The sequence below is a fragment of the Nerophis lumbriciformis genome, linkage group LG13 (assembly GCF_033978685.3).
Source record: "Nerophis lumbriciformis linkage group LG13, RoL_Nlum_v2.1, whole genome shotgun sequence".
NCBI classification, from domain to species: Eukaryota; Metazoa; Chordata; class Actinopteri; order Syngnathiformes; family Syngnathidae; genus Nerophis; species Nerophis lumbriciformis.
The window spans coordinates 17,935,421-17,956,372 of record NC_084560.2 but is presented as its reverse complement, the minus strand read 5'-3'; the positions used below and the strand labels follow the sequence as shown (position 1 = coordinate 17,956,372).

The 20,952-nt window shown below is 39.1% G+C and overlaps 1 protein-coding gene across 1 annotated transcript in view; it reads right to left on the bottom strand.

Moving 5' to 3' along the window:
• The window catches only part of agps (alkylglycerone phosphate synthase), a 79,354-nt gene that overhangs the window by 55,552 nt on the left and 2,850 nt on the right, over positions 1–20,952 (bottom strand). Inside the window, exons 2-10 of the mRNA XM_061971580.2 lie at positions 7,951–8,040; positions 6,841–6,931; positions 6,639–6,759; positions 6,482–6,556; positions 4,336–4,407; positions 4,028–4,107; positions 3,020–3,100; positions 1,429–1,554; positions 1,192–1,300 (exon numbers count right to left, since the gene is read on the bottom strand). Coding sequence (XP_061827564.1) covers positions 1,192–1,300; positions 1,429–1,554; positions 3,020–3,100; positions 4,028–4,107; positions 4,336–4,407; positions 6,482–6,556; positions 6,639–6,759; positions 6,841–6,931; positions 7,951–8,040 — 845 coding nt within the window. The remainder of the gene's footprint in view (positions 1–1,191; positions 1,301–1,428; positions 1,555–3,019; positions 3,101–4,027; positions 4,108–4,335; positions 4,408–6,481; positions 6,557–6,638; positions 6,760–6,840; positions 6,932–7,950; positions 8,041–20,952) is intronic.

Here is a 20,952-nt window from a genome sequence, read left to right as displayed (position 1 = left end):
AATTTAAATTTTAACTTTCTAAAATTGTTATTTGAGTGCAATAGGAAACATGTTTATTGTATTGTAAGATTTTCTGTTAAAATGAAGCCAAAATTGACATTTTTTTGTCGTTCAAGTAAGCTCAAGTCAATCTAATCTAAATCCTCTCAGTGTGTATTCTGCCACACAGTTATTTTGGGCAAATGTTTAGTTGCTACTAGCAACTGTTGCGGTCACAGTTCAACTACATACTGTCACCAAACAAACAAAAAGAGATCATACCAGTGCGAATACGAATGGAATTCTTTTTTTTCTTTTTTTTTGCTAGTATGCATGTTTCCTAGTTTTACTTTTCTCCTCTGGAACCACTCTAGCTGTAATTGCGGCTTTCATAGCAATGTGCAGGAGTAAAAGTCAAGTTGGCTATTTGTATCACCTATAATGGGCTCAGCTGCTAATCACATGTAGTGTTTTAATACAGACAGTGTCTTGAAGAGCACTTTTAGAACAAAGGGGACCCTTGTTAGAAGGCTTCTTTGGCCTGTTAGATCTTTTAAGAAGCCTCAAATGTGACACAGGCTGCTCCCCAGTGGCCCACTGCAAGCATGCAGCCAAATTACCAAGGACCCTCAAGACCCTCCCACCTGAAAATAGGAGGGAGGGGCTTTTGATTCTGAGGGAGGGGAGAGCAAGAAAGAGAAGAGAGTGAGTGATGGAGGAGGTGCTTGAGTGCAGTGGAAACCATTTTACTGATTATTAGCAAGATTGGCAGGCTTTTTTTGCTCTTAATGTAAAAAATCAGACAAAAATGTTGTCCCAACAATTTTGTAACTGACCCCAAAATAAGTAGACTTTCATAATCAAAAGATAAGGGGTAGCAGGACCCAGAGAATAATATGCTTCTTTATAAAAAGGATGCATTTTACTTAACTGGCAGGAGAATACTGTATGTTTTGGTGAAATTTAACACAGTAATAACAGTAATAGTTTTTAGGATTTAAAAAGTGCCTTTTAAGAATAGTAGTGATAGTAGTGGTACAGCAGTGAACAAGCTTCATCAGGGACAGGCAGGACATGGACAGAGCACTCTTCCCTCTTTGGTTAAAGTGTGAACATGAGAACTGTCCTTATGTTGCAGTTTTATCATACAGACATGACTCCACACAACTGCACACAAGCACAAACTCCCTGACACCAAAAACACGAGCAGACCTTCAGATCCCATGATGAAGTGGTGAACGTCCGGCCCCGTGGACATTCGGGGGCCCTGGCAGCTCTTCTCAATCACCCCAGATGGCGTCACCATCTTAATGTGGATAACCTATAACACGATAAGGGAAGCAAAAACTAAGTGTTTGGACATAAATATGTCTCTCTGGTTTAAATGTACAAATTGGAACCAAAGCCCGATGCCAGGTGGGTGTATTTTACAATCAGACGGCTACGCACCAAGTCCTCAATGTTGCCATAGATGTTCTTCTTCATGCCTGATGCTCTCGTTGCAACCCAGCCCCCCACAGAGCTGAACTCCATGGAGTCCGGCTCATGGCCTGTGCAGTAGCCGATTTCATTAAGCTGCCAAAAAAGCCCCGCCCCAAAAAAAGTGCCGTTAAACATAGAACACGAACAATCAACATCATTTCAGAGGTGCTGTAGAATACTACTGTTCTTGTTACGCAGCATGGCCGACATTCAAGTTCAGCTTCTCTTTTTAGTAGGTCTGTCAAAGTTAACATGATGATAACGTGTTAACTATATGCTCCATTAACGGCAATCATTTTTTTTAACACACGATTAACGTGCATGCGTCCTGACTCCTTTTTGACCCTCAGTCCATTCCGTAGCGTTGAGAAATGTAATGGTTGCTGTTGAGCAACAAACTCGAAAATAGCGTTCAGAAATCCACAAAGAAAAGGGACAATATGGAAATCTCAGAAAGCTATGGCAAGTTGTTCTCCCGACAAGAAAATACTATTTTATCTTCAATTGCTGTGGGTCGACATAATTGGAGCAAAAGCTGCTGGCGCGCTTTGAGAGGAGGAACTCCACGTCCGTGTTTACATTACAGTGGAGTCCATTAATAACATAAAACTGCTTTAATTGGAACTGGAATAAAAGCTCAGCAGAAAAAAAGATGGTACAGAGGAAGTCTGGAGTCACTTTTAGCTGAGACTTTCGTTAAAACATGTCAAGACATCTTCTCATACCAATCACATATAACACAATAACACACAATAACAGGGCTAAACTTCACATCTGGTTTAACTACCATAACAATGAAAAATCGGCATACATTACGATCATGCTTTTTCAAAGATGTTTTGTAATGTTATTCTATGATATTTCTACCTAAATAAATGTTTTATAGCAGATTGAAATATAGTGTATATTCTTTTATAACCTGATATGATTTGTATTTTATTTTATTTCTTATCCCATTTCGGACATTTCCTGAAAGTTTCATCAAAATCTGTTCATAACTTTTTGGGTTATGTTGCTAACCAACTAACTGACAAACAGACAGACCCCGCTAATTACATATACCTCCTGGCAGGGGTAAATAATATACATATATAATATATAAGGAATACATATAATATAATAATTATGATGAGATACATTTTTACTTGTTTAATTTTTTCTAAAATGTGAATGATCGTTACTATTCTTATTATTTATGATACAACACAGATATCACATGGTTCTGTTGCATTTCAGGAAGACGTGTAGGATTTAATTTGATTAAAATTTAAGTTACCAAATACGGTCCCTGAAACCTGTTACGTCAAAGTTCTACTGCTGTTTGGTGGAAGAGGGACAGCAGTACATGTCCACCAACTTTCCCAAGAGGGCCTCAAAAAATGTGAATGGCTTTTAAATGCTGACACATTGTACTCCAAACAAAATAGGAATAGGAATTAGCTCTCTGGCGGTCTCTAAGCACCCTCTTGTTGCAAAGACCATTCCAAGTGACTGAGCAGGAAAGCATCCTACTATATAACCACAGTCTGCTCTTTTCAAAGAAGCATGTCACACTCACCTGCCGCTCCAAATCCTGGCCAATGATGCCAGCTTCCACGTGGGCAGTCAAATTGTTCTCATCAATCCACAGAATGCGGTTCTGCATGGAAACAACGATGCGTTTTGTATGAATCTTTTTACAGTGAAGTTGTTAATAGTAATGCAGACTTGGTGCTGGCGTGCCCTTGTACGTGAGAGAAATGTGCTCAGCGAGGCCACAGGAGGGCTACAATAGTCAGCTCCCCAAGGTTAAGCTCAATTTAATATCTAATTTCAAATATATGTCTCTTATTTGGACCACTAAGCACTGGGCCTAGCCTTACCTGCAGGGGGTCAATACGCCTCACTGTGCCATCAATTACACTCCAGAGGTAATAAAGTTTATGTTCCTGCTATGCTGCTTCTTTCACACACCGGAGTCGCCTCACCTCTGACCTCTGACCTCTGTGCAACAAACCGCTACTGCCACAGCGGCCTATTTATCATCCTCACTCAGTTCAAAGGACAACACTGTACTGGATATTTTTGCTGTTTTATATTCTGTTGTAAAATGAAACGGTATTGCTTTCATGTGAGAAAGAGATTATTGGTTGATGTCAAAGCATTGCATTTGTCTTATGCTTGGGCTGCAGCTACTATTAGTGGTTATTAGAATGGTTTTGTTGTCTAATTGTAAACATGTGTGGGTTATAAAGGTGTAAAGCATCACTTGGTTTATATGTTTAAAATAATATATCTGAACAACGCAATGAAGGGTGTTATTTCCCTTTTTTAAATATAACATAAGTCTGTTTTACATACCTGTCAGTAACTTCCTTATAAGTGATTTTTTTTTTTTTGAAAGGAAAGCTTATTAGTTGCAAAGCCTATTTTGTTATTTACTCATTTTTAGCAGGTCAGTCAATCATGCACAAAATGAATTTTTTTTGACAAAAGCTAATAGAAGAAAAGCCGTGGAAAACAGGGAAATGTGATAGCACTACATTATTGTAGGGCTATAGGGTAATGTATGTAACAGTGTACATACCATCTGTGACGTATCCAAAGATACAATACACCGAGTTTCCTCTGGGGGGCACTCAAGAGCGCTGGAAACGCTTGTCCCTCCTGGGTGAAAAAAAATACATATTATCCATCCATTCATTCATTTTCTACTGCTTGTCCCTCCATATTTCTTTAAAAAAATAAAATGTAATGACTCACAAAATGTGCAGTAAAATATAATGACAGAACAATAAACAAAATATGAATACATAGCAAAGGGACACAGTAAAATGAATGTGTACAGTTTCTACAGGTTAAAACCACTATTGGTGCCTGACGAATGTAACTCACCTCCGTATGGCATCAAACAGACGTTGTGTTTACATGCTAGTTCCACAATTGTTACAACATCATTGTGGCAGTCTGCAAAAAAATAAAAAAAATAAAAGCTATCATAGATATATTGCCATTTGAACTACTCTATTGAAACCATGAATAAAGTATTACAAGAGTGAAGGTAAACACATTCTAAAACAAATGAAATATGACAGGTGATATATAGTGTTTATATTGGCAGGGTCTAAAGAGAAAGAAACAGCAGGAAAACAGGGTGTGTCTCCATTTGCTGGAGGCTTTTCATAGGTGGGGTTCAACGGTATGAAGTGTTGCTCTCTGGGGTGAGATGATGCGAATCAATACAAATGCATTTCAACCAATCAGAGCGCACATCCGGTCACAATAAGTCGGGGGAGGAGTAACGCAAACCTTCAAGGATGCACTTAACCTGGCTAAAGTGCTTTTAGCAGCAGCGAGAAATGCCTGTGTCCTGGTATATTCTGCTGACTAATTAAACACACAGCTCAACTTGAGGATCACAGTTCAACAAAATTAACCCCCATGTAAAAGCAACAGCTTGGCTTGAAGGCCCCCGAAGGGATGTAAAATCTAATGGAATTGAGTAAATGTAGCTATTGGCAAGTAATAAACAACTGCTATGACCTAGGAGGATTGTATAATTAACATAAAAATCCATGTAAATCCTAGAAATTAAAAACTATGTCATCCATCTATCCAGACAATGTGTTCTGGCAACAAAGTGTAATAGAATCTCCACATCCTATTATGATTACATTTCAACCTGCTCTGTTGATATTTGACACACATAAGCTTCAAACATGTTCAACAGGATTTCCACAATAAATTTATAGCGCTGCTCAATATTAGTTCGGGCTAAAACGTGATGTGACGTGCAATGATGTTCATGCCAGGTGAGGCACTGACGCCTTTGGAGGGTTTTTCTTCTTTTTTTAATTTCAATTCTTATTCTCTATTCATTGATAATACAGGTTGCTGATTAAGAAAATAAGAAAAATAAGATATTCATAATAATTTTATTATCAAATACTTCTTAGTCCCATTCATTTACTAAACAATTTGTGGTCTTAACCATTCATTTGTATCTGAAGTACATGCACCTAACAAACTTACTTTGTTGTAAAAGTCTGATCAAGTTTTGTCTGAAAGTCCAGTTTAGAGTACGGTAGTTTTTGAGCTTTCACACAGTATATAATCCTCCACATTGGCACCCAGATTCATTCAGCAGAGCATTGAAATACTGTATCTACCTTGCATTTGACTTGCAGCTAAAGCTAATTTCTGAAACCGCTGTATCACATACAACCTTCTCTTCGTGTTGACTCAAGAGTACTACAGCGTGGCCCGGTGCTGAGTTTGCGACCGGACGTGACGTCACGTGCAACGCGGGTAGTGGAATTTACGTGAATCGGTAGTACCGACAGAATTTGGTCGGCAGCTATGAAAGTACAGAATTCAGTACCCATCTCAAAGCATATAGTAATAATCCAATCAAAGTTCAAAATTAAAAAGAGCCTTAGAGTCTGTGTTCCTAGAGTGTCACTGAACATACCATACTGCTACGGTAAGTCAAGCCAAATAATCAAGGGTAGTATGTCTCTTCCTCGCTGTCCTCCATAGTTTTGTAGAGAGTATAGCTAGTAAATGCATGCAGGCCAGAGTACCAGCACTTATACAGATGGTGAAAAACACTATTGAATTTGTCAAACAAGTACGATGGTGGCATTACCGTCTTTCCTTGCCACTAATCGCTGTTTAAGAGTCTTCTATAAACCCAAAGGTTCAAGTAAATGTAAATGGTTTCCATTTCATTCATCATGCATATACATTTTGCATTGTTCTCTGCCTGTAAAACAATAAGTCATCTCTTATGAAGAGTTGTGTTAACCTTTCAGGGCGTCTACAATAGATTATTTAAACGTACATTGTTTCCAAAGGGATACATTTTTTTCATACGATTTGGTTTTCAATGGACTCTATGGAACTGTTCAATAACTAGAACTGAGGTACCACTGTATTCAGGTTTCTGCACAGATTGGCCCTTTAAATCAAATTAGCTGTCGGGTGAATAAGCTAGGCAACGCAATCAAAGCACCGACGTGACGCAGCTTCGCAAACTCACTGGGCCACACCACCACGTCTGGAACACGGCCAACTCTGCCTTCTCGCAAGGCGAAGACCTCATGTAAGCAATGTCCTAGAAACACATTATAGACAAGCGATCAGCTAAGTGAAAACACTTGCAGAGTGGTGCTGTCTTGTTTCCAAGTGAGTCTTACCGTGGCTGCGGAATACCCGGTCCTCTGCATCGTGCGAGAAGGGAATATCGGTGGATTTCAAATCATCCATGAAGGCCTTGTTAAGAATGGGAGCTTGTATGGCATTACTGTTCATAATGGGCTGAGATGAAACAAAGCAGTGATTTAGAAGGCTGGGTGTGATTCACGGAAAATAGGATGAGAAAGAATGAAGTGTGCTCACTGTTGCTGGAGTTTTGTGCAGCAGGCTGGCTCCAAACGTGCTTTCAAACCACTCTTTCAGACCGGGGATAATCATACCACTTAATCTATATCTGGATTGAGATATAATAAAAATTCTTAACAACTGTTTAAAAAAAAAAATATGTTAAGAGGATGCACAGTTGCATACAAAAAGGAGTTTCCACAAGACTGGTTGGGCAACATCCCATTTCGTTTCGATCACTTCCCTAAATAGTGTTTATCTCTTCATGCATGTCTCTCATAATCTTCCTGCTTCTCCTCTACAGTCACAGCGTACACTCAGCGATCACTTCTTTAAGGACACCAGCACAAATAATATAATGCTTGCATTACAAACAATGTCTTTATTTTTGTGGTTGTAGTTGGCAGAAAAATACTACAATCATCATCTCTCACTCAGTATGACATTGAAACACTGACATTCTCAATACAAATGTTTGCTTTGATGCCATTAATGTTCTTTAAAAGCTTTTTTTTTTTTTTCCTATAGCAGAGGTAATCATCCACCTGATTAAAAGAGTGGAGCAGAATATGTTCCGCTTTCTTTTTGGACAGTGTACATCGCACAACAGTCAGTCTGTTTCTAGAACAGTCAAATTAACTTGGAGCGCTTGCACCAACCCCAGGACATGTCAATCATTGCAAGCATCATTTTTCTAAATCATTTGTTAATGTGCAACTGTGGCTTAGGCTGGTGGGTGGTGTTCATAACAGTTACACATGCCAGCCACTGGATGGCAGCAGTGTGGAGCAATTGTGAGTGCAGAGGGAGGAAGTTGAGTTCACTTGTGATCGAGATCATTTTTAATTCTTCACTACAGAGATGATAGCTACATAAGAGCATGGGAATGCTTATGCAACATCAACACATAAGTGAAAGACACACCGTTATTTGGAGTGATGTGGTTTTGTTACTGTATTGTTGCCATGAATTGCCTCGACTTAAACAAGTTGAAAAACTTATTCGGGTGTTACCATTTAGTGGTCAATTGTACAGAATATGTACTGTACTGTGCAATCTACTAATAAAAGTTTCAATCAATCAATGTTGAATCGGTACAGCAATGATGTAATGTAATGTGATGATTACCTTTTTCCAGTAAATTCTGCTTGACCTTTCTTGTTGAAAAGGAACCTGGAGTCACTGTATCCCCAACCGTTCCATTTCATTATATCCTGCCTGAAATAGAAATAAAACAATTAAGTGTATGAAGCTACAACAACCTGATTTCCCTTTTAAAGCAGAACCAGGTAACGTATCAACCGTCATAAAATATTTGTATAACTTTTGGCATGATACATTGCCTTACAACTAGTTAAAAGACACCTTTGTCATTTCCTAAGGGGTCTGAACCGCTTTCAGTGGTACTAAGCAATTTTAAAGGAGGGTGGCAGGAACCCTGCCACACAAAAAACTGCAAATGTGCTGACTTGCTTTACGGCATACGTCAATTCCCTCTTTTCCCATTCGTAGCTGAGACAAGTCGATTACTGCAATTACTGCTATCATGGCAAAAGCTGCAAAATAACAACAAAACAACAACAAAAAAACATTGAAAAGTTTTGTCTGAGGAGACAAAATAAATAAAAAGGGAGTCTACCTGGATAAAAGGAGAGTCAAGGATTAAAGGGGAACATTATCACAATTTCAGAAGGGTTAAAACCATTAAAAATCAGTTCCCAGTGGCTTATTTTATTTTTCAAAATTTTACCCATCACGCAATATCCCTAAAAAAAGCTTCAAAGTGCCTGATTTTAACCATCGTTATATACACCCGTCCATTTTCCTGTGACGTCACATAGTGATGCCGATACAAACAAACATGGCGGATAGAACAGCAAGGTATAGCAACATTAGCTCGGATTCAGACTCGGATTTCAGCGGCTTAAGCGATTCAACAGATTACGCATGTATTGAAACGGATGGTTGTAGTGTGGAGGCAGGTAGCGAAAACAAAATTGAAGAAGAAACTGAAGCTATTGAGCCATATCGGTTTGAACCGTATGCAAGCGAAACCGACGAAAACGACACGACAGCCAGCGACACGGGAGAAAGCGAGGATGAATTCGGCGATCGCCTTCTAACCAACGATTGGTATGTGTTTGTTTGGCATTAAAGGAAACTAACAACTATGAACTAGGTTTACAGCATATGAAATACATTTGGCAACAACATGCACTTTGAGAGTGCAGACAGCCCAGTTTTCATCAATTAATATATTCTGTAGACATACCCTCATCCGCACTCTTTTCCTGGGGGTCTGGCGGCAGATTTCTTTGACTTTATCGTTGGAAATGCATCTGCTTTGAGTGTCGCAGGATATCCACACATTTTTGCCATCTCTGTCGTAGCATAGCTTTCGTCGGTAAAGTGTGCGGAACAAACGTCCAATTTCTTGCCACTTTTGCATCTTTGGGCCACTGGTGCAACTTGAATCCGTCCCTGTTCGTGTTGTTACACCCTCCGACAACACACCGACGAGGCATGATATCTCCAAGGTACGGAAAACAGTCGAAAAAACGGAAAACAACAGAGCTGATTTGACTCGGTGTTTGTAATGTGTTTAAGAAAATGCCGGATTGCTTCCCGATGTGACGTCACAATGTGACGTCATCGCTCCGAGAGCGAATAATAGAAAAGCGTTTAATTCGCCAAAATTCACCCATTTAGAGTTCGGAAATCGGTTAAAAAAATATATGGTCTTTTTTCTGCAACATCAAGGTATATATTGACGCTTACATAGGTCTGGTGATAATGTTCCCCTTTAACGTTGGCCTGGCTTTCACTCGTTGGCATGAGCTCAAAAATGAGGAGGGATTTCAGACTGACGGTGCCTTGGCTCTGACCCTGCTTTACTAGTAAGTACCTTTCGATGCTTAACTTAAAATGATCATGCTAATGTTAGCTATCGGAAATGTGCGTGGTAGCAATAAATAGCCACCGGATTCATAGCTCCCAGCTTCACACTGACACGACCAGCCACGCAACAAACTCAACAGTACTGTATAAAGAAAAATCATTGCGATGACTGCAAACGGCAAAGAAAGTTTGAGTAAAATATGTAAGTTCCTACTGTGGAAAGATCAGTCATACTGAATCATTTTGGTATTATCGTGCCAGTTTGTATGTACTAGACAGCAGTTTCTGACGATTTACGATGCTATGCGCTGGTCCTCATGGGAAATGTGGTCTTCCTTCAGGCAAAACACCACCACTTTGGTCCACCGGCGCCACCAAAATCAACCAAAACTGAAAGTTCTTAAGTGGCGCTTTCAGCAGTCATTTCAAGTGATCTCACACACTATAAAGACGACCACAAAGTATGACGTACATGTTATCGGGTTTTAGTCAGCCATTCACAACTTTCATCATTTGGCAAGCTAATAAAAGAACAAATAGTAGACAACCATACCTCCTACATAGTCTAACATAGTGGCTCAAACTTGACATGACCACACTTATGACAACACGGTTCAGCAAGCATCAACAATTCAACTTTAGCTCATGGTTTGTTTTTTAGGGGCATTTATGCAACACTACACACAAAGTTAGTTTTAGTAAACAGACTCACACTCCACCAAATTTTGTCCAGCACTTGTGTTTAAATTTAACAGTGATTTCATGAATTTGTTTCTACTATTAACAGTATGGAATGTTCCGATCAGGGATTTATGCTGCCAATTCCGATCATTCATGATTGAGATCGACCGATACTGATAACATGTATTAACTGTATTTTTTTAAACTGTACCACTGTGAGTGCCAGTCATAGTATAACAATATCAGCACAATATTTTAACTGGCTCACTATTTTTTTTAAGACGTATAATTGTTTGAGCAAAATAAAGTTACAATACACAATAACATAACAAAAACATAATCTATTACTCATTTAAAAACTTTTTGCTCTCAGTCATCCTGTGTCCAGGGGTATATTCTCTGAGTTTGTAACATTACCAAAAACAACAACAACAACAAAAGGTTTTGAGAAAATTAAAATATTGATTTAATCACTCGAGTATTGGTCATTAACTGATATTACCCTTGGTGTCAACACCACCAATTTATGGATCGATCCACCTCTGTCATGGCAGCGACAATGATGGCACACTAACGGTTGCTATAGTATCCTCTCTCTACTAATCTACTCTACAAATTAATGTACTTGTTAATAATATAGCTGTTTACTTTCTGCTGTTACATGGTTCTTTCTACACTTCTTAAACGTTACTAAGCACTTATTTATTCTGTTGTTTCTAGCTAGCTTAGAAGATAGCTTAGTGCAGTGGTTCTTAACCTTGTTGGAGGTACCGAACCCCACCAGTTTCATATGCGCATTCACCGAACCCTTCTCTAGTGAAAAATAAATTTAAAAAATTCAAATTCAAGACAAAGTTGTATGTTTTTGGTAACACTTTAGTATGGGGAACATATTCTAAGTAACAAAGACTTAATTTAGAGTTTTTTGGACACTAGGGAAACATATTCTAAGTAACAAAGACTTAATTTAGAGTTATTTGGTTAGGGTTAGGGTTAGAGGGTTAGGGCCAGGGTTAGAGGGTTAGGGTTATAATAAGGCCATGCCGAATAAGGCATTAATAAGTACTTAATAATGACTAGTTAAGAGCCAATATGTTACTAATTTGCATGTTAATAAGCAACTAATTAATGGTGAATATGTTCCCCATACTAAAGTGTTACCATGTTTTATTACTGGAGCACAAAATGAACCGTGCATGAACATCAGCTTGTTCAAAGAACAAAACCAACACAGTGCATAAACTCACAACAAATTACACACCTGCAAATCAGTGTGACTTCTGCTGTTGCCGTATCCGTAATACGCCGATAGGGAGAAGTTTTTATTTACACGATGAGTCCGGGTGTGTCTTGACCTCCGCCGAACCCCTGAGCCCGACTCACCGAACCCCTAGGGTTCGATCGAACCCAGGTTAAGAACCACTGGGTGGTTAGTGCCTTAGCTATTAGCATACCTGTTCCTGCTTTCTTTCAGAGTGTAACATGTTTAGCCTTGTCCTAATACTTGATGATACTTGATATTAACTAGACTTCTAAAAGTTTGCTAGGCACTTATTGTTGGTGTTGTTTCAAGCTATCTTAGGTTAGCTAAGCTTTTTGCATGCCTGCTCCTGGTTTGCTCCTAGGGTTTAGCCTTGTCCTCCAGTAAAAATGTAATTTGATAATAGTAAGAATTGCATGTCAAGTCATCATTAAATGGCCCTGATATGTCAAAAGGCATTAATACATATTTTTGAATACCTCTATAACTGATAACAGTAGTTCAGCTGGAATATGCTCATTTTAAAATTAGATTTACAGCCCCAAAATCTTATTTTTATTTTGATGTCTCGCCCTCCACCGTTTTAACAATTAGAAAGTCTGTGAGTGTGTTACATCCAGGTTGCCAGTTACGCACTGCCATCTTCGTCCGGTAAAGTTACTAAACATGTCAGACCTTAGTAAATCTAAAAGGCCTCATTACGACTCTCTACTTATTCATGACTAATCTAGGAACAAAACAAGGATTTGTATCGGGGATGCCTTTGAAATATGGAGGCGATTGAAGGCGGAGAAGATTTTTTCATCTGACGCCTAACTTGCTAATTTCCTCCTTGATCGGTAAGTAAGGCATTTACCTTTTATTACTTGTAATAAATGGAAATTGACATTTGGTATGTAAACTATATTGTCCAATACAGTCTATTATCTTGTCTAACAAAGCTAGTATGTTCCTGCAATGCTTCTAGCATGCTAGCCCGGTCAATGGGAGCATACGTATAGCCCAGTTCATTACACATCGACGAACAGGCAAACGGGCATATATTTCCCACGTTAGCCTGTATGTCGATGTGTAATCGAACTGACAGGGCAAATTATATTTTCGACAAATAAAACCTATATGGGTATTTCGTTCTAAATATGCTGATACGTTGAGGAAATTGGTTCCCACATTAGCACGACTGTCATGGCAATGTGAAACGTATGGAGACAGCCAAATCACATGATAAAAGAATTCCTATTTCGTGTTTGCATATTGTGGACCACATGCACCAAGTTATTTGGCAATCAGAAACGTTTGAAACAGTAGCCTAGAGGCATACCTTAGTAAAAATGTATCCTGTTTAGTTTTGGGTGTACATTAGGCTGCTAAGCATGCTCTACTTATTTTCACCAGTATAACCATTGCTAGCATATGTTGTAGTTTGTTTTAGTCTTTGTTTTCTGATAGTACTGACAATAACCATATGATTGCCATTTGTTGTGATATCGTACGCAGGCATGACGTACTTCTTCCAGAAAATAGCCTAATTTCTGTGTAAAATGTGTTGGTTATAGATTTTTTATTGACAAAACGCTTGTCTATTCAGCTATTATGGTCCCAGCACCTCAACCCCTAGTAAGAAGCAGTGGAAGAGAAACCTACAGCGTAGGACTCGTCGCTTGCCATTTAAAGTTCCTTGGAGTAGCCCAGTCGATCGAGCTGGATTCGGCTGCGTATCTGGCAACCTCAGTCAGGGAGACTACAGAATTTTGACCGTGATTGCAGTACCATTTCTAGCCAGATTCTTACATACGGCTCATTGAAAGAGGAACTGCATTTTTTGGGGAATTATGCCTATCATTCACAATCCTTATGTGAAACAAGAACACATTTCCTTTTTTATGTATTCTAACTCGAAAATAAACGCTAGCAAAAGTCAGCTAACAATCAAGCCAATAAGAGTTGCTCTATTCCGCCTATTAAGCGCTATAAAAACATCCAAAAGCCCCCATCGTTTTACAGAATACACATGCTGTAGGTTTATATGTAATGTAGTAAATGGCACATTAATAACATGTAATATTTACGCACTTTGGTCAATTTAAGAATACGGCATTAATTCTACAGACGCATCACAACGTTCGCTATTTCCTTCAACAACAACACTACTTACGTACTACTCATCGCAGACTTTATGGAAGACAATGACTACTTTGGGACAAATGTTGATCCAAAACCTTATATTTTTGAGCCTTAATTCAAGGAGAAGGATCTACAAGTTCTAAAGCTGTGTGCTAAACAGATGCAGCTTTAGTGAAACACTAAGCATCATGCAGCAGTATGGGCTGAACAAGAAATAGAAACTACGAACATAATACAATGATAAGTTACTGTTAGGGATGCACAATTAATCTAATTTTAATCGTGATCACGATTTTGGCCGGCACAATTAAATAAAGGTGATCGTCGGCTATATTAACCTTTAAAATAAGGCTCTGCCCCGTTAAAAAAATCACTCAAATTTACAACCAGCAGTCCGCCAACCACTAGGGGGTGAACGAAAGATAAGGGCGTCATTAAGCTGCATAACGAGCAAGCTCACGCCAGCCTCAAATTAATGTGAAAGTGGAACGTAATATCGGAACCGGAGACGCAAGGTGTACACAGTACAATGGCAGATTTTGGAGGTGAGAAGCTAGTGCCTCGTAAGGGATCAACAACCATTGTCTGAAGGAATTTTGGATTTAAAGCAACTGATGATGCCCAAAACGAAATAAAATGCAAAGAGAGTTGTGTCTGTGCCACAGAACAACACGACAAACTTGTTAAACTTGTTTACGAATGCATATAAGCTAAAGATAACACTCGTCCACTGAAAACCTGTCCATGTCCAGCAACAACCCAGACAACTGTAACCGCAATAATGCACCGAGCAACTCCAAATCCAGTCACCTCGAAGAAACACGCAAATATAACGGCTGCAATAACTTTGCCGTTTGGCCCAAGACATGTGTCCGGTTAATACTGTGAGCAATGAAGGCTTCAGAAAATCATGATCATAATACTAGTAAAGAAATAGGTGATGCCCTCACGCAATTATTTCTCCAAAGTTGAATTACCTGCACTTTATGAAACATGTCAGGAGGAACACAGGAGACGCTATAAGTTGTATTCAGTCACGTGACTTTTGAACGGAAGTAAACAAAGTGGTGGGCCACAAAACCAGCATGGCTACTGTGCAGGAAACAGAGAGCGATTTATCCGAGTAGAAAGGAGCTTGGATTACCACTGAAAGCAGATACGAGTAAAAAATGCAAAACATGCAATGGAATATCCCTATACTTCATCAAAATAGGATTTGTCGAGTGATCTCAATGATTATTCGTTTAGTCGCGTTCCCAGACATGCTCTAGACTTCATTCTACACAACAAAACGAATGAAAACTGGGAAAAGCATGGAGGTGTATAACTTCTCTGTGTGTGGCTGGTCAATGAAATTGGTGTCAAGTCTCTGCTGGATAAATAAATACGCAATGTTTTGCTCGGGTTAGTTTGCATTTAATGATTTAACTTTTAACTACCTTTGGTAAAAGCTGAACTATTTTAGGTTTTGCTCACATTTGATTTATTTTATTTAGACTCGAGTTGGTGCTTTACGAATCACTCGTAGCAAAAATGTGTTTTAAAATATACAAATAATAGCAAGATAATACCATAATGGGAAAAAATAAATGTTAAAAGTATATCAAACAAACCTTTAACAAAGTGATCATTGCAAACTTGTGCGTTCTTTGACTCTACCGTCTTGGACTGGAGAGCGTGCCACTTTTATGGTCTTTTTTCATAAAATCTTGACATTTTTCTGCCTGTCTTGATTAACTCTCGAGGAAATCTGAAAAAAACGTCTATCCTTTTCGCGATTTGAAAGGTTCCAACAGTCTAAAACAATGCAAGCATAGGGCATTTTTCTTCGAGAAAGGCAAAATCACTCACTGGCCCACCACTTCCAGCCTCGCATCGTTAACGAGTCGGATGTGATGTCAGGTGAATACAACCTATAGGGACTGCATGAAGCACTGAACTCTTGGAGCTTGAAAGAGAACCGACTAAACTGTATCATAACTGACAGTGGCGCTAAAGTCATCAAGGCAGCTTCTCTGAAATGTTTTGGCCAAAGGCTCCATTTTGCAATTGGCAAGTAGGATGAACAAAAATGTCAATTTAAAAAAGCAAAAAATAATTACTTTATTCATTTATTTTTAAGTCTTTATGCAAAGTTTTATATAAATCTCATGTTCATTATGGAGAATGCATCGAGGGATCCTTGGATTGACCGTGCATTAGGCGTCTGCAAGAAACTTGTGAGCAGTTTATCCTCCAGCTGGAGACATAAAAAGGAGCGAGCCCATGCTCAAAAAGAACATGGGCTGAAGACAGTATGCCTCAGAAGGTGGGGGTCAAGGCAAGCGATGACTGAAAGAGTCCTGGAGGAACAAAGAACCATCTCTTAGGGTCCTGTCTTCTGACAGAAAGTCCAGACATCTCATCCCAACATTGCAGGACACTGACAACTTGGAAGCCATCAACAAATCCCTCCATCCTCTGATTTAGTTTGCTGAGACACTGTCCAGTGAGAAGTATAACAATGTTTCCTTTGTAAAGCCAGTCCTCCACCTTTTCAGGTCCTCCATCCTCAAAGTAAACAATAGATGTTGAGAGCTCACAAACACCATTAGGACTAAAATCCTAACTTCCCTGGAGGTAAAATATAAGCATCCGAACACATAAGAGCTGCTAGAACTGGCTTCTGCTGTGGATTTAAAGGGGAACATTATCACAATTTCAGAATGGTTAAAACCATTAAAAATCAGTTCCCAGTGGCTTATTATATTTTTCGAAGTTTTTTTCAAAATTTTACCCATCACGCAATATCCCTAAAAAAAGCTTCAAAGTGCCTGATTTTAACCATCGTTATAAACACCCGTCCATTTTCCTGTGACGTCACATAGTGAAGCCAACACAAACAAACATGGCGGAAAGAACAGCAGGCTAAAGCGACATTAGCTCGGATTCACTCGGATTTCAGCGGCTTAAGCGACTCAACAGATTACGAATGTATTGAAACGGATGGTTGTAGTGTGGAGGCAGGTAGCGAAAACGAAATTGAAGAAGAAACTGAAGCTATTGAGCCATATCAGTTTGAATCGTATGCAAGCGAAACCGACGAAAACGACACGACAGCCAGCGACACGGGAGAAAGCGAGGACAAATTCGGCGATCGCCTTCTAACCAACGATTGGTATGTGTTTGTTTGGCATTAAAGGAAACTAACAACTATGAACTAGGTTTACAGCATATGAAATACATTTGGCAACAACATGCACTTTGAGAGTGCAGACAGCCCAATTTTCATCAATTAATATATTCTGGAGACATACCCTCATCCGCGCTCTTTTCCTGAAAGCTGATCTGTCCAGTTTTGGAGTTGATGTCAGCAGGCCAGGGAAGCTAGGGTCGATAGGGGGTTTAGCTTGCTCGTCTGCGGGAACAAACTGCCGCCATTGCTTGCCGTGCTACCGAGGTCCTTTGTCCCTGAATTGCTCACACACTCCGGCAGATTCAATGGGGGTCTGGCGGCAGATTTCTTTGACTTTATCGTTGGAAATGCATCTGCTTTGAGTGTCGCAAGATATCCACACATTCTTGCCATCTCTGTCGTAGCATAGCTTTCGTCGGTAAAGTGTGCGAAACAAACGTCCAATTTCTTGCCATTTTCGCATCTTTGGGCCACTGGTGCAACTTGAATCCGTGCCTGTTCGTGTTGTTACACCCTCCGACAACACACCGACGAGGCATGATGTCTCCAAAGTACGGAAAACAGTCGAAAAAACGGAAAATAACAGAGCTGATTTGACTCGGTGTTTGAGAAAATGGCGGATTGCTTCCCGATGTGACGCTACGTTGTGACGTCATCGCTCCGAGAGCGAATATTAGAAAGGCGTTTAATTCGCCAAAATTCACCCATTTAGAGTTCGGAAATCGGTTAAAAAAATATATGGTCTTTTTTCTGCAACATCAAGGTATATATTGACGCTTACATAGGTCTGGTGATAATGTTCCCCTTTAAGATTCAAGCTGCAATACAATAGTGAGGACAGGGTTGCCCCAATCCAGGCCAGACTTGTGTCTTGAGATGGCTGCGTCTATAAGAATGGTAAATAATAATTGCAGATAGATACAAAATGTATCATAAATTCAAGAAAAAAGCGGATTAAAATTTGATATCAAGTAATCAATGTGCTATAATCCATATTCTAAATGTGGATGTTAAATATTTTCATTAGACAAAACTTGTTATTTATATTATATTTGCCATGCCCTTTTCAAGGGGACCAGCCCAAATGATGGTGTGACCGCAGACATGGCAGAGGATACACCCATGTGCTGTCCAAGAGGAAGAAGACCCATGGGAGCTTCTTCAAAATCACTAAGAGAGCCAGCCCAACTCATCTTCGTTACCAGGAACTAGTTGTAGTTTCTGAGCTTCAGTCCTACCTGCAGTTTGCTCACCTTGATAGTGAGGAAAACCCACTACTAGACTGGTGAAAGGAACATCCGTGAGTCTAGTCACGACTGTCAAAGCTGGCAAAAAAATATTTGAGCATACCTGCAACAAAAGCTACTTCGGAGAGAGTCTCCAGCACTGGGGAAACATAGTGACCTGCTTTCGGTCGTCTCTGAAGCCAGAAAATGTTCACAGGCTGCCATTTCTCTCAAATAATCTGACTATGTTGGTCTGCTGTGCGTTCCTACATGTTCCTTGTGGGTGATTTTTGTGCATGATGTTCTTTTTTCGTTTGTGTGCGCTTTATGATTGCACTCTGCAGTGGTATATTTATTTTAGTTTCTTTTTTAAACTAAAAATGCAGTATATTTGTCATAGAGGAGGAGATTATTATCAATTTAGGGGAGCTGCTCCACACTGACACGTTGTTAGCTGCTGGCCACTTGTCAGACAGGATCGGTGTTTGTCATCGACAAAAGAACACATACATTTGCAATGGTCGATTGCATAGTTTTTCACGAAAATTGGAACGTCCCTCATAACTACAATAAACAAGCAAATACTTGAGGTTTTGTTTGCCATACTTGACAGTCTTTGCTCAATGTCATTAGGACTGGAATTTCTCAAACAAACACGAGATAGCTCACTGACCACATGACCACCAACTGATCCAAAGCAGTAGAAGTTAAATGAAAACCCCCCCCAAAAAATTGCTAATACAAAAAAAACCTCAGTAGTTCAAATCAGCCTCATCACAATTTCTTGTTTAAACTGCCGGGTCACAAAAGTTGGTACAATCTAATTACTATATTTATCAACTATCTCTTTCCCCTTACCCCCGTTCAGGGTCACATGTATCATAATAAAATAAGCGATATACAACCCTCTCTTTGTGACACGGGGGTAAAAGCGCAACCATGGTTTTATTTTTCCAGTGTAAAACAATTTAATCCAACTATAGCTACAAAAGAAGAGCAAAGGTAAAGAGACCCCCAAAACGGCAGTTAATAGCAAATGAGGTAATGTGTTTTTTTTTTTAAATGTGCCTTTATGTATGTGGTGACTTTGAGTATGAACATTTTGAGGTGAAATCTAAACTTAAATTTATATATATATGTATGTATATATAATGTGTATAAATATATATGTGTATATACATGTACACACACACATATATATATATATATATATATATATATATATATATATATATATATATATATATATATATATATATATATATGTGTGTGTAAATATATATATATATATATATATATATATATATATATATATATATATATATATATATATATATACACACACACACACACACACACACACACACACACACACACACAGGTAAAAGCCAGTAAATTAGAATATTTTGAAAAACTTGATTTATTTCAGTAATTGCATTCAAAAGGTGTAACTTGTACATTATATTTATTCATTGCACACAGACTGATGCATTCAAATGTTTATTTCATTTAATTTTGATGATTTGAAGTGGCAACAAATGAAAATCCAAAATTCCGTGTGTCACAAAATTAGAATATTACTTAAGGCTAATACAAAAAAGGGATTTTTAGAAATGTTGGCCAACTGAAAAGTATGAAAATGAAAAATATGAGCATGTACAATACTCAATACTTGGTTGGAGCTCCTTTTGCCTCAATTACTGCGTTAATGCGGCGTGGCATGGAGTCGATGAGTTTCTGGCACTGCTCAGGTGTTATGAGAGCCCAGGTTGCTCTGATAGTGGCCTTCAACTCTTCTGCGTTTTTGGGTCTGGCATTCTGCATCTTCCTTTTCACAATACCCCACAGATTTTCTATGGGGCTAAGGTCAGGGGAGTTGGCGGGCCAATTTAGAACAGAAATACCATGGTCCGTAAACCAGGCACGGGTAGATTTTGCGCTGTGTGCAGGCGCCAAGTCCTGTTGGAACTTGAAATCTCCATCTCCATAGAGCAGGTCAGCAGCAGGAAGCATGAAGTGCTCTAAAACTTGCTGGTAGACGGCTGCGTTGACCCTGGATCTCAGGAAACAGAGTGGACCGACACCAGCATATGACATGGCCCGCCAACTCCCCTGACCTTAGCCCCATAGAAAATCTGTGGGGTATTGTGAAAAGGAAGATGCAGAATGCCAGACCCAAAAACGCAGAAGAGTTGAAGGCCACTATCATAGCAACCTGGGCTCTCATAACACCTGAGCAATGCCAGAAACTCATCGACTCCATGCCACGCCGCATTAACGCAGTAATTGAGGCAAAAGGAGCTCCAACCAAGTATTGGGTATTGTACATGCTCATATTTTTCATTTTCATACTTTTCAGTTGGCCAACATTTCTAAAAATCCCTTTTTTGTATTAGCCTTAAGTAATATTCTAATTTTGTGACACACGGAATTTTGGATTTTCATTTGTTGCCACTTCAAATCATCAAAATTAAATGAAATAAACATTTGAATGCATCAGTCTGTGTGCAATGAATAAATATAATGTACTAGTTACACCTTTTGAATGCAATTACTGAAATAAATAAAGTTTTTCAAAATATTCTAATTTACTGGCTTTTACCTGTATTAATGGCCTTAGTCACACAGAGGCAGTCGCTGCAAGTTACAGGCGATGGCGAGAAAGACTTTTCCGTCATCGTGTTGACAATCCACATATTTCTGTCAGAAAGAAAATATTAGTATATGAATATCTTATTCTCTGGCAAAGCACATGCGGTTGAGGC